Source organism: Dipodomys merriami, unplaced genomic scaffold, assembly GCF_024711535.1.
Source record: "Dipodomys merriami isolate MVZ:Mamm:240054 unplaced genomic scaffold, mDipMer1.0.p SCAF_34, whole genome shotgun sequence".
In the NCBI taxonomy this organism is placed as follows: domain Eukaryota; kingdom Metazoa; phylum Chordata; class Mammalia; order Rodentia; family Heteromyidae; genus Dipodomys; species Dipodomys merriami.
The window spans coordinates 12,895,210-12,907,393 of NW_027204937.1; the positions used below are offsets into that span (position 1 = coordinate 12,895,210).

Here is a 12,184-nt window from a genome sequence, read left to right on the forward strand (position 1 = left end):
TACCTGGGCAAGCAAGATGCAACATTAGAGACTTGGTAGTTATGCAATGCCAGTAAGTTAAAACAGACTCTGTGACACTTTTCCAATCAAGTTCTCCTCTCAAAAGTTGCAAGACTTCCCCACACCTCCTGACCTGCCCAGACTTGTAGTTGCTGCCCAGGGAGATAAGGCTCTTCCCCAAACATAAGCTTCAAGATCTCGTAGGCCTAATAGAGATATTCTTTCCCTTCTTCCTTCTTCGTCCTCTGCCTTCCTGGCATCCTCTGCCCCTCACCTCCCATTCTGTAGGACTCCATGTCAGCAAGCAGGTCCCATCCCGTGCCCTCCTCTGGGGAGCCAGGGCTTCTGTCCTGTGGGGCCTGTGACATGGCTTTTCGCTCGGGGACCTTGTTGGCCACCCACACCCAGCGCTTCTGCATTGGCCGCTTGAACCAGGCGCTAACTCTTGGAGCACAGCCTTCAGCAGCCACTGAACCCCGGGGCCCCGCGGTAAAGGCTGTCGCTGTAGCAGGGGGTGGAAGAGAGACTGGTGGATGGTTGGGGGGGCAGGGGGGTGGAAGCGGGCGGGGAGTTGGTCCAACAAGCTGGACTCGGGTTTCTTCACTTTGCCCAGGATGTGTCTCAGGAACCCGGAGGCAACTCCTATCAAGAGACCGGCAAATCTGCTCTACAGAATTTAACAGAACAGGTAAGACCCAATCCAGCCCTTCCTAAATCTACAAATTTGGGGCGTCCTTCTCCCGCTGGTGCCTGAGATGCTCGCGGATCACTGTTTCCTCCAGGTGCAGTCTCTGCGGCGGTCCATACAGCAGCTGGGGCCCTGGGTACCACACGCCGCCGCGGAGGCTGCGGGGAGCCCTGGCGAGCGGCTGCGTGCGCTGCAGGGGACTCGCGCCCAGCGCCTGGTGGAGATGGAAGCGCAGGGCCGGGTCCTGGAGCGCCGTGGGGATGGTGAGCGAGTTCGAGGCTAGAGAACAGCCTGCCTCTGCGGCTGCCCCGGAACTATTCTTACCACCGTTCCCTACTTCCTCGATGTCTCAGAACTAAAACAGCGTCTTCAAGCTGTAGCCCTGGCCGGGGGCAGGACGCAGCGCCTATTCAGCCTGGAGCGGGAGCTTCGAGAACTTAGGGCCGAGGCCTGGCGGACGCAGGGGGCGCTGCAGGCGCTGGGGACCCGTGTCGAGGAGCTACAGCCCCAGACAGGGTGAGCGGCTGGTCCAGTCCAGCCCGGGAGCCCCAGGCCGGGATGGGCAAGGAGGGCAAAGGTCGGGCCCGTGAGCCTGTGACAACATCTCGCAACAGGACCGGGCCGAAGACCTGGCCAGATGTCGAACTCTGTTTCCCGGTGCTGCCAGTCAACCCGGGAACCTTGGCTGCCGAGATCGGGTGAGGACTAGGCACACAGGGGGTGTGGAGCCGGTCCTCGCTCAGTCCTGGGCGACCACCTTTCCATCCCCTGTTCTCTAGGGCCTTCCGTGAAGCCTACACGCGAGGTGGAGGTCGGGAACCTGGAGTTCTGGCTAAGATACATCAGTTGCAAGTGGAGGCGTCAGCGCTGGCGCTGCGGCGGGCGCAGAGCCACAAGGGTGAACCGGAGAGGAGGGGGTGGGGACCCCGCAGCCAGGGGAGCTGGGAGGAGAGGGTGTGTGGCAGGGCGGAACAGGCATGCAAGCCAAGCCCCAGGATAGGATGGTCTTTGTGACCGAGGCTAGAATGTGAGCTGACAAGTTCAAGCTTGTCCAGAGTCCTAACACTGGAGTGCGGCCAGCTGGGCCGGCCGTCACAGGTGACAGGTCAAACCTGTGAATTGCAGAAAAATCAAGTGCCACCTCCCGGGATCTTCTAGTAGCGGAGGCCGAAAACCAGCTCCTGGAGGCAGAAATTCTGGCCTTGCAGATGCGGAGGGATCCTGGCCGTACACTTTGGGGTCAGTGAAAACGGATCCTAGCCCATCCCTAAAAAGGGATCGAGGGATCACGCTTATAACAAGACGCATGGCTGTAATTATCCTCTTTCTCTACCCCTAGAGCAGGGGCAGTCAAGACTCCTAGCAGATCCTTGTCCATTCCTGAAGGGGAGAAGAGATCCCCTGATCCTCCCTCCACATCTGGCACCCCCGCTGCCACCATTTCCAGGTGCCACAAACAGTCCAATTAGTGGTGCTGCAAAGGCTGTGAGTATCCGTGGACCCACAGAGTGGGAGCTGGGGGGGAGGGCAGTCCTGAAGCATGGCAGCTTGGAGGCGTTCTGGACAGCAACACTTTTCCCCACAGCAGCTGCTTCCTGGAACCATGACCAAGCATCTGTGGCTTGACCCACACTCCCTGCTACCCCCATCTGATGTCTTGGGCCCTGCACCCTATGACCCTGGGTGAGGCCTTTGACAACTTCTGCTTGGCCACTATTGCTATATAAGGACACCCACTAGGACCATGCAGGGTTAGAGCAGTGACTGGGTGGAGTGGACTTAGCATTTGCTTGTTTTGTTTATCCTACAGGGCTGGCCTTGTCATTTTCTATGACTTCCTGAGAGGCCTTGAGGCTTCTTGGATTTGGGTGCAGCTAGTGACTGGCTTGGCCAGAAATGGACAGGACACAGGAGGGACCACAGCACTGCCCCCAGCTGTTTGCCTGCCCCCTCCCCCAGCTCCTGGACCTATGGGCAATTGTGCTGTCCTTGCCAGCAGGCAGCCTGTACCCAGGTCAGTAGGTGGAAATCATTTTATCCTTTGAGGCTTGTATAGAGGCCATTGACCCTGAGGGCTAAGATTTATGAAACCCTTGGGAAGGGATTTAGGCACTAGTTTCTGACAATTTTTTTGGTTCTACAGACTACCCCCATCACCACTGGTATCATTGGTCTGTGAACTACAGGCCTGTCAGGGAGTGGAATGGGCCAGAGCACAACCAAAAGCTTGGACCTCGTTAGTGCTATTTGACCAAGATCAGCGAGTGCTAAGTGGTCACTGGCGCCTCCCACTTCGAACCCTTCCTTTGGACTCCAGCCTCAGCCTTGGGCAGCTAAATGGGATTCCCCAGGTGAGTGTAGAGGTTGAGGGCAGGGTCCGCTCCAAATTACAGATGCAGTACCGTTTCACCTCCCCAGGCAGGTCAGGCTGAGCTCTTTCTACGGCTGGTGAATGCAAGAGATGCAGATGTCCAGGCATTGGCAACGATCAACCCAGTAAATGCCCATGAGTACCACTACCCACCATTGGTGAGGGCTCAACTACTGCTGGGGATACACGTGATGACTGTTCAGCTTCTGCTGTTCAGTGTTCCTGTCAGTACCAAATGTTTTCTTCAGTTACTCCCATAATATTATGTAACAAAGAAATCAAAGCAAGAACATACATGTTGGGCTAGGAAGGTGGCTCAGTGGTAGTGCTTCCCTTGCATGCATTGAGGCCCTAGGTTTGATTCCACAGCACCCCATAAGCAGAAAAAGCGTAAGTGCTGCTGTGGCTCAAGTTGTAGAGTGGTAGAGCTGAGATCTGCGGGACAGTGCCCAGGCTTGAGTTCAGGCACCATGACCAAAACCAGACCAAAAAAAACCCATACATGTTAACTTCATTCTTTCAGAAACTGTCCCCTCTACAATCTGGCCTTCTCGTGTTCCACAGGTGTCCAGCTCATCTTCACTGGAGGCTAACTCCCTTGCTCCCAATGCTGGCTTTGTGGATCGCGAGCCTTCTGCAGAACCCTGTCAGAGTCAAGGGTGAAAATGTGCCTGGGTGCCTACCCCATGAAAGCTTTGGCCAACTGCCATTGGTTTCTGAGCTGAGGCAAAAGGCCTATTTCCAGCCCCGTTATCTTTTCTACTAGTGTATTGGATGGAATCCATAAGGACACACACTGATGAATTCTAACCACGTTTTCCTTTTGCTAACTTATTAAATTACATTAGCTGGCATTTGAGACTAAGCTTTACTAACATCAGTTTTATTGACAAACTTCATTTAAATCCTAGCTTATGACTTCAATGGAAACCTTTTATCCAAGGTCAGAGACGCCTATAGAGAATATCTGAAGCAAAGTTTTATATTGGGCTTAACCCCAGGTCCTAGTCACTGGAATCTCGGGGGTCAAATGTAGCATGCCAATTATGTCCTGACCAAAAAACAAACAAAAACCTGGAGGATGTAGGTATACCATACTCTGTATAGTACTCTGTAGCCAAAAGTTATGACATGCTCAGGCAAATATTTTTTTTATTTGAGAGAAACAAACTGGTTCTGTTACAACACAAAATCACTGTTCAGAATCTGGACAAATATTGCCTGACCCGTTAAGTTCCCTTCCTGCCCAGGCTAGCTTCAGCTTCAAACCGTGATCCTCTGATGTCAGCCTCCTGAGTAGTTAGGATTACAGGCATGAGCCACCAGTGCCCAGTCCATAAAAACTTAAATCAAAGCCCAGTCAGGGTCTCTCACATAAGCCCTGAGTCATCAGGACTTCAGCGAGAGCCTACTGTGACAGCATTATCAATGACAGCACCCCATTATCCCTGAATACCCAGAACTGCCTCTCAGTTCTATTCCCCACTAAACGCTCCAGGCAGCCCAGGATCCCAGGGTAAGATGTTTAAACACAATTCCAGAACAGAAGCTTTTTATTAGCATCTTTATTAGGTCAAAACTGCAGACAGTGTAACATCCAAGTGTTGACATATTTCAACCTTCTGTACAGAAAATAACAAATATAACTCTAGCAGCAAGCCTCCCCCAAAGGGCTTCCCATTACATCCAATTGTTTACTATTACCTCAGTCTTAGCCCCTTTCCAACTGTGCACACTAACTGTTTTCCTTCTCCTCAGTGACCATTTCAAGTTTTCTTCAGAGTTCTTTTTCCTGGACAGTATTATGACCCAAGAAACCAGATGAACCTGATCACTGAATCACTTCATTTTCAGCACCAGACAGCAAGTGTTTTGTAGCCCCCATCCAGGGATAGCACCACTGAAAGTTTACAAGACAGATGAATTCAGTCAAGTATTTGATAACAGATATATAGCACCCATGGAAGATAAAGAGCCTACAACAGCTACACTTGATCTGATCATCACATAAGACAGGAATTGTCCAACAGAGATCAATACAGAAAAGAGGGACCCTTCTGGCTATACAATATAAAAACCTTGAGAGCCCCAAGGCACAATGAAAAAAGCCATCAAAGCCTCAACCTTTGCTTACAATCTTTATTGAAGTTATACAAAAAGAATCCCCAAAAGTGAAAAAATACATTATATACAAAAACACTTTCCCTCAGGAGGGAACCTCTGCTTCCTTTCTTAACTTGCAGTGCTTTCAACTGCAGCTCCAGTATCCACTGTCCCCTCCATGGCTGACCGGCTTTCAGGCTGAAAAATAAAACAAGGAACCTGGGCATAAGTGACTGAAGCCATTACAACATATAAAATAGAAGAAACATAGCCTGCTTCACTCCTTGCTCCAAATACTGAGCACAAGACCCACAAAATAAAAGGACAGGTCTTAGAGTGTTCTTTTTCAACAGGGCTGGCAGAGTCAATTATCATAGAAAAGATCAAACAAATGTTGGCCTTGCAATTAGGCACCTTCTCATTTATTTGCAGCAACTTGTGGTAAACAGGTCTCATTTATGGACTCATTCTGTATTCCATAACCCAACTATTTCTCTTGAACTTGAGCAATCCAAATGGGCTCAAGAGAGATCATGCACTTGGGAGAATTTCCCCAGAACCTGAGAAGAAAGCTAAAGGATAAGCCCTGCTTAACTGCCCACCTCCTCCTCCATGCTTTCGGAAACTTCATTTCCACTGGGGATAGCATCCCCACTGCCTCCATTCACCTCCGGCTCTTGTTTGGCTTTCTTTGCATCATCTTTCCGGGGGCTCTCTTCCTCTGGTTTTCTCTAAAGATATAATTGTGAAGGCTTCACAAAGGTACTTATTGTTTTTAAAAGACAACGAATACAAACACATAGCTCCAATGGCATAAATGTCTTGAACACTAGTGCTGTCAGTTTTCTGTAAGTCTGTCTTCCTAGTGACAGTGTCAACCTGTCCCAACATACTATAAAGGCAGGGCAGGGTGGTTGTGAGGAACAGCAGGGTGAACAGTAACAAACATAAGATGAACTCTTGTGTTTCAGTCAGTAAACAAGTACAAGTGAGTGACTCCAAAGCGAAAAGAATTATAGGCAGAACTTCATTGCAAGTTTTGGGGATCGTTTTAAACAGGATAGCAACATACACCAAGCAGGTCTTGGACTTGCCAGCCTTGGGAGGTTTAGTACCACCATACTGCTTGCTGAATGTCTCAAAAAAAACCTCTGATACCGGACGCTGGTGGCTCACGCCTATAATCCTAGCTACTCAGGAGGCTGAGATCTGAGGATCGCGGTTCAAAGCCAGCCCGGGCAGGAGAGACCGTGAGACTCTTATCTCCAATAAACCACCAGAAAACCGGAAGTGGCGCTGTAGCTCAAGTGGTAGAGCGCTCGCCTTGAGCTGAAGAGCTGAGGGACAGTGCCCAGGCCCAGAGTTCAAGCCCCACGACCGACCAAAAAAAAAAAAAAAAAACCTCTGATGGCGTCCTAAAATACACTCATCTGATCAATCATCCGTGTCTGATTTCCTGATGGTCTAAGAAACTCTAGAAAGGTTTATACGGAACTTTTTCCTGGTATATATATATATTTATTTTTTGGGGTCCGGTTGTGGGGCCTGAACTCTGGGCCTGGGCACTGTCCCTCAGCTCTTCAGCTCAAGGCTAGCACTCTACCACTTGAGCCACAGCGCCACTTCTGGCTTTTTTCTTTTTGCTTATATGGTGCTGAGGAATCAAACCCCGGGCCTCATGCATGCAAGACAAGCACTCTACCGCTGAGCCACCTTCCCAGCCCCGCCTGGTATATTTTTTGGAATTCCCCAACCCTGCTACAAGTTGGTGAAAGGGTTAGAAAAGACAAATTTTACCTTCTTTCTGACAAGGTGGGAAATATCAGTCACACAATTTGATGAGGAAGCACCATCAGCTGGTTTTCTACTGGCAATCTTGACAAGAAAAAAAAAAAGAACACTTTGTTAGCAGTGTATAACTTGTAAAACCACAGTGAGGTACAAAATACCTGAATACCTACCATAGAGACCGAAGAACTTCCTCCACTGGAAGTGAAACCTGAAGTAGAGCTTTCTACCTGTGAGAGATGACAACCTAAGTAAGATCCAGGAAGAATTCAAACCATACCATTTTATGATGAGTACCCATCACCTAAGCACCTGATTAAGGAATGAGATGCTAGTGGCCTCCATGAAGTAGCAAGGAATGGGCAGAGAATAATTTCCGCACCCATTCCCCTGCTTAGTGCTGGTCCTAGAGGTTGAATTCAGGGGCTAAGCACTGTCCCTGAGGTTCTTGTATGCAATGTTAGCAACTCTACCACCATTTGAACCAGTTCTACTTAGGGTGTTTTTGGCAGTTTATTGGAGGTAAGAGTCTCATAGACTTTTCTGCCTGGGTTGGCTTCTAACCGTGATCCTTAGGTCTCAGCCTGCTAAGGAGCTAGGCTTATAGGTGTAAGCCAAAAATGCCTGGATGGGAATACATATTTAACAACACCTACATGACAGCAAAGTAGGCAAAAATAAAGACCTGTAATTTAAAAGCTCACATTAGTCAGGTACTGGTGGCTCATGCTCCTAAGGAGGCTGATATCTGAGAATCGTGGTTCAGAAAGTCTCTGTGACTTTTTCCCAGCCCTTTGTGAGACTTTTATCTCCAATTCACCACCAGAAAGCTGGAAATGGTGCTGTGGTTCAAAATGGTAGATCACTCACTAGCCCTTGAGCAAAGGAGCTCAGGGACAGCATACAGGCCCCATCAAAAAAAAAAGCTCATATTAACCAGGTCAACCAAAACAGAAATGTCATGTAGTAACACATGCAAAAGAACGTAGAATTTAAACCTAAACAATCTGGCTCCAAAATAAATTCTCTAACTACTGTTCTACTGCTTGATAGGAACATTAACTTGAGCCTCATATTCTTATCACCAACTCTCCCTGGAAACCAAGTCACAATGAAAAGTCCCTAGCAAATGCAAGAAGAAACTAAACAAACCAGAGTAGCTTTCAGAGCCAATTCGGCTACATTCCCGCTACGCTGTGATTCCTTTGCATCTTCTATCTTCTCTCTAATTTCAGGTAGTAGTTCCTTCAGCTCCTCAATTTCTTTCTCATATTCAGTGAGTGATCCTTCAGCCTCCTTCATCTGCTCATTTAGGACAGCTACAAAGAATAGGCCATCAGTAACAATTATCACAAAAAGATCTTTTTTGTGTGTGTGGTGATCCTGGCTTTAACTCAGGGCCTGGGTGCTAGCAATTTCTTTACTACTTGAGCCACAGCTCTACTTCCAGCTTTTTGGTGGTTAACTGGAGAGAAGAGTCTCATGGACTTTCCTGCATGGCTAGCTTTGAACCATGATTCTACGATCTCAGTCTCCTGAGTGACAAGGATTATAAGAGTGAACCACTAGCACCTCCGCCATGGCCCCCCACCCTGCCCCCTTAACCTGGTCAATTACTGGATCAAAGAAGATACTGCTCACCCATTCTCTTCTCAATAACTTCAATAGATTTACTGAACTGTGCCACTGCCTCATCATATTGAGAGTTGTATCCATAGGCCAAGCCCAGCTGGTAATGAGTCTCTGCGAGGAGACGGTCGTGGGCCTCCAGATACTGTTCTTGCAGGTTTAAGCAAGCCTGGAACTCCTCCACAGCTTGAGTATAATTCTCTAATAAAGAAAGAACAACTTAGAATTTGACAGCATTAACAGAATTCCCAAAATTCAGACAGTCATCAGGAATGTACTCTTTTACACTTCATTTTGTTATCTATGGAACCCTTCACTGCACAGAAAGACAAAATATAAGAGAAGACAAAGCAGACAAAACACCTAAGCTAAACACCAGTGACTACTTGAAGTTGGGATAATTCCAATTCAAGACCAGCTGAAGCACACACATGAGATTTACTAGGTGGCCCTGGTGGTGCACACCTATCATCCCAGTTAGAACTGGAAGCCTAAGATAGGTGGACTGCTGTTCAGGCACTCACTTGGACAAGATCTCATCTCAAAAATAACCAATCAGCCGGGCGCTGATGGCTCACGCCTGTAATCCTAGCTACTCAGGAGGCTGAGATCTGAGGATCGAGGTTCAAAGACAGCCCGGGCAGGAAAGACCGTGAGACTCCTATCTCCAATAAACCACCAGAAAACTGGAAGTGGCGCCGTAGCTCAAGTGGTAGAGCGTAGAGCGCTTGCCTTGAGCTGAAGAGCTGAGGGACAGCGCTCAGGCCCAGAGTTCAAGCCCCATGACCGACAAAACAAACAAAAAAACCAATCAAGCTGGACACTGGTGACTCATGCCTGTAATCCTAGCTCTTCAGGAGGCTGAGATCTGAGGATCACGGTTGAAAGCCAGCCTGGGCAGGAAAGTCTTTAAGACTCTTATCTCCAATTAACCAACAGAAAACCAAAAGTGATAGAGCACTAGCCTTGAACTGAAGAGCTCAGGGACAGCACCAGGCCCAGAGTTCAAGCCCCGTGGGTGGGAGGGGGAACGGGGAACTCAAAGGAGATTACTTATCTAACAAGTCTGAGGCTATGAATTTAAACCATAGTACCACTAAAAGGGGGGAACCATTAAGGGTGGCTTAACAGCTGCTGGTGGCTCATATTACTGTGGAAGTTAAGATATGAGGATCATGGTTCAAAGGCAGCCTGGGCAGGAATGTCCACGAGACTCTTATCTCCAATTAACCACCAAAAAGCTGGAAATAGAGCTGTGTCTCTAAGTGGTAGAACACTAGGTCTCAAGCAGAAAACCTTACAGACAGAGCCCAGGCCCTGAGTTCAAGCATCATGACTGAACCCTCCCCCCAACCCCCAAAAAAAGGTGAGGGGCATGGTGCACGCTCAGATGTAGTTCAGTGATAGAGCCTGAGAGACCCTGGATCTGATCCTTAACACCTAAAACCCACTGAAACACTGTCCAAGTATCTTAAAGAAGATTGTTCAGAGCCAGGCACTAGTGGCTCATGCTTGTAATCCTAGCTACATAGAAGGCTGAGATCTGAGGATCCTGGTTCAAACCCAGTCCAGTCAAGGAAGTCTGTGAGACTCTTATCTCCAATAAGCCATGCAGAAAACCGGAAGTGGTGCTATGGCTCAAGTGGTAGAGTGCTAGCCTTGAGCTGAAGAGCTGAGGGACAGTGCCCAAGCCCAGAGTTCAAGCCCCATGACCAAACAAACAAACAAACCACGAGCCTCAGATCTCAACCTCCTCAGTAACTAGGATTACAGGCGTGAGCCACTGGCGCCTGGCTCTCTTATATTTTTAAACTTAGATCTTTCTGCTTAAGTCTTCTGAATGGCAGAAAATCGACTGTCTTTTTTTGAGGCTTGAACTCTGAGCCTGGGTGCTGTCCCTGAGCTCTTCAGCTCAAGGCTAGTACTCTACCACTTGAGCCACTTCCAGCCTTTTCTGTTTATGTGGCACTGAGGAATCAAACCCAGGGCTTCATGCATGCTAAGCAAGCACTCTACCACTGAGCCATATTCCTAGCCGTGACTGTATTTTTTAAAAACCAACTACTTATGACCAGTCAAGTTGGCTTATATAGAAATCTTATTAGAAGGGAGAATGAGGACATGAGGGAGGTTAAAGAGAGACAGACAGTACAATGAAAAATACATTACCAGATTCAACACTAACTTCTCCAAGTTTAAGGTGTGCCTGTGCAGCATAAAGTTGGGCTTCTTTTGTTTCTTGTCTAAAAGAAGGGAAGTTCATTAGAGAAACATCAACAGTATTAACTGCTTTTTCTAATTTCAACCACTGAACTCCCAATCATGTCCTAGGAGTACTCAAAGTTTACCTTTTAAAAATGATCTTTGCTAAATCCAGCATATCCCAGGCAAGCTCTAGGTTACCAATCTCTTCCTCTTCATTTTCTTGAAGAGACTAAAAAGGATAGCCAAAGCATTCATATTAAATTGAAGTAAAAGACAGACATTTTTAGAGTACAAATCTAAGTTTACTATGGATTTTTTTTTAAAAGGGCTGATTCAATTCAAAATTCAGGCTTGCACCTTAAAATCTACAGTATGGGTACTTATAATGTTAGTAAAATGAATAATGATATATATCCTGTTAGAATGAATGAGATACACTGGTCCATTCTAATCTGAATAAAGGATTTCTAAATAACCATGCCTGTAATCCTAGTTACGTGGGAGCTGAGGATAGGGTTCAAAGTTAGCCAAGGCAGAGAAGTCCATGAGACTCTTATCTCCAATAAACTACTCAGAAAAGGCTGGAAGTTGTCCTGTGGCTCAAGTGGTAGAGCACTAGCTTTCAGCAAAAGAGATTCTGGGACAGAGCTTCAGGACTGGAAAAGCAAAAGAAGTAGGTAGTGTTGAGGGGTATAACTCAAGTGGTAGAGTTCCTGCCTGAAAAGTATGATGCCACCTTAATTTCAAAGATCAGTACTGCTTCCCTGCTCACATGAAAACATACTGGATGAATAACAACTTACTTTGTTTTCAACAACAGATTCATTTGGTATTTCTTCAGACTTGTCGTTTTCTTTATCCTCCTCTTCTGAACCTTCAGTTTCTAGAAACAAAAATTTCTCAGTATTGAGACTATAACTAAGGGTATCTTCTGAGTAGTCAGAAACCGTTAAATATGTCATCCTACAGGCTAGATGCTAACCCAAGTCAGTTAACATATGATCTGAGTACAACAGTTTCTATTTATCTCAAGTCTAAACTGGACTTAAGTCTACATGTCAGACCTTCAGTAATTATAAAAGAGCACTTTCTTGTAAGTTAACCTGACATTCAGAATAAGACTGATTAGTTACTGTGCTTATTCACTGGGTAGAAGCTTCTACCTTTTCTGCCAAAACTAGCTAGAAAGATCTGTGCTATTTCTGGGTCTTACAATATTGGGAAAGGATCAAATTATTAATTAAATTATGCTACTCCAATCAGAACAAGAATGCTGAAGACCAGCTTTCTCTCAACCAGAAAAAGCACAGTCCTTACAAATTCTTACCAATGAGCATGTCAAAGATTCCAGCCAGCACTTCGAGTGAATAGTTACTTTCAACGATTCCATTCAAATTTGC

General features: G+C 47.0%; 2 protein-coding genes across 6 annotated transcripts in view; one reads left to right on the plus strand and one right to left on the minus strand.

Annotated features, from left to right (window-relative positions):
• The first annotated feature begins 146 nt into the window (after window positions 1-146).
• On the plus strand, window positions 147-3,917 carry Ccdc17 (coiled-coil domain containing 17). 3 transcript variants are annotated; one of them, XM_069987068.1, is made up of 13 exons: window positions 147-489; window positions 614-688; window positions 783-951; window positions 1,042-1,204; window positions 1,303-1,386; window positions 1,468-1,586; window positions 1,814-1,927; window positions 2,028-2,173; window positions 2,274-2,371; window positions 2,499-2,702; window positions 2,832-3,039; window positions 3,107-3,283; window positions 3,624-3,917. In XM_069987068.1, exons 1-13 carry the CDS (start codon window positions 295-297, stop codon window positions 3,720-3,722), a joined length of 1,851 nt encoding a protein of 616 aa, XP_069843169.1. In that variant the 5' UTR covers window positions 147-294; the 3' UTR covers window positions 3,723-3,917. The 3 variants fall into 3 exon arrangements, with proteins under 3 accessions (XP_069843169.1, XP_069843171.1, XP_069843170.1); XM_069987070.1 differs by having other exon boundaries at window positions 3,107-3,217; XM_069987069.1 differs by having other exon boundaries at window positions 2,277-2,371.
• Window positions 3,918-5,184: 1,267 nt separating this feature from the next.
• Window positions 5,185-12,184, minus strand: part of Nasp (nuclear autoantigenic sperm protein) — a 29,661-nt gene continuing 22,661 nt past the window's right edge. For all 3 annotated transcript variants that reach the window (XM_069987353.1, XM_069987354.1, XM_069987351.1), the window contains 9 exons: window positions 11,588-11,667; window positions 10,928-11,013; window positions 10,749-10,822; window positions 8,592-8,780; window positions 8,103-8,269; window positions 7,124-7,180; window positions 6,960-7,037; window positions 5,765-5,893; window positions 5,185-5,360 (listed from right to left, as the gene is read on the minus strand). In XM_069987353.1, the coding sequence (XP_069843454.1) occupies window positions 5,292-5,360; window positions 5,765-5,893; window positions 6,960-7,037; window positions 7,124-7,180; window positions 8,103-8,269; window positions 8,592-8,780; window positions 10,749-10,822; window positions 10,928-11,013; window positions 11,588-11,667 (929 nt within the window). In that variant the 3' untranslated portion in view covers window positions 5,185-5,291. The remainder of the gene's footprint in view (window positions 5,361-5,764; window positions 5,894-6,959; window positions 7,038-7,123; window positions 7,181-8,102; window positions 8,270-8,591; window positions 8,781-10,748; window positions 10,823-10,927; window positions 11,014-11,587; window positions 11,668-12,184) is intronic.

Coding starts and splice junctions, on each gene's coding strand:
- Ccdc17 (XM_069987068.1), top strand. CDS start 295: ATGTCAGCAAGCAGGTCCCATCCCGTGCCCTCCTCTGGGGAGCCAGGG. Junction 952..1,041: donor CCTGGAGCGCCGTGGGGATG/GTGAGCGAGTTC, acceptor TCGATGTCTCAG/AACTAAAACAGCGTCTTCAA. Junction 2,174..2,273: donor TTAGTGGTGCTGCAAAGGCT/GTGAGTATCCGT, acceptor TTTTCCCCACAG/CAGCTGCTTCCTGGAACCAT.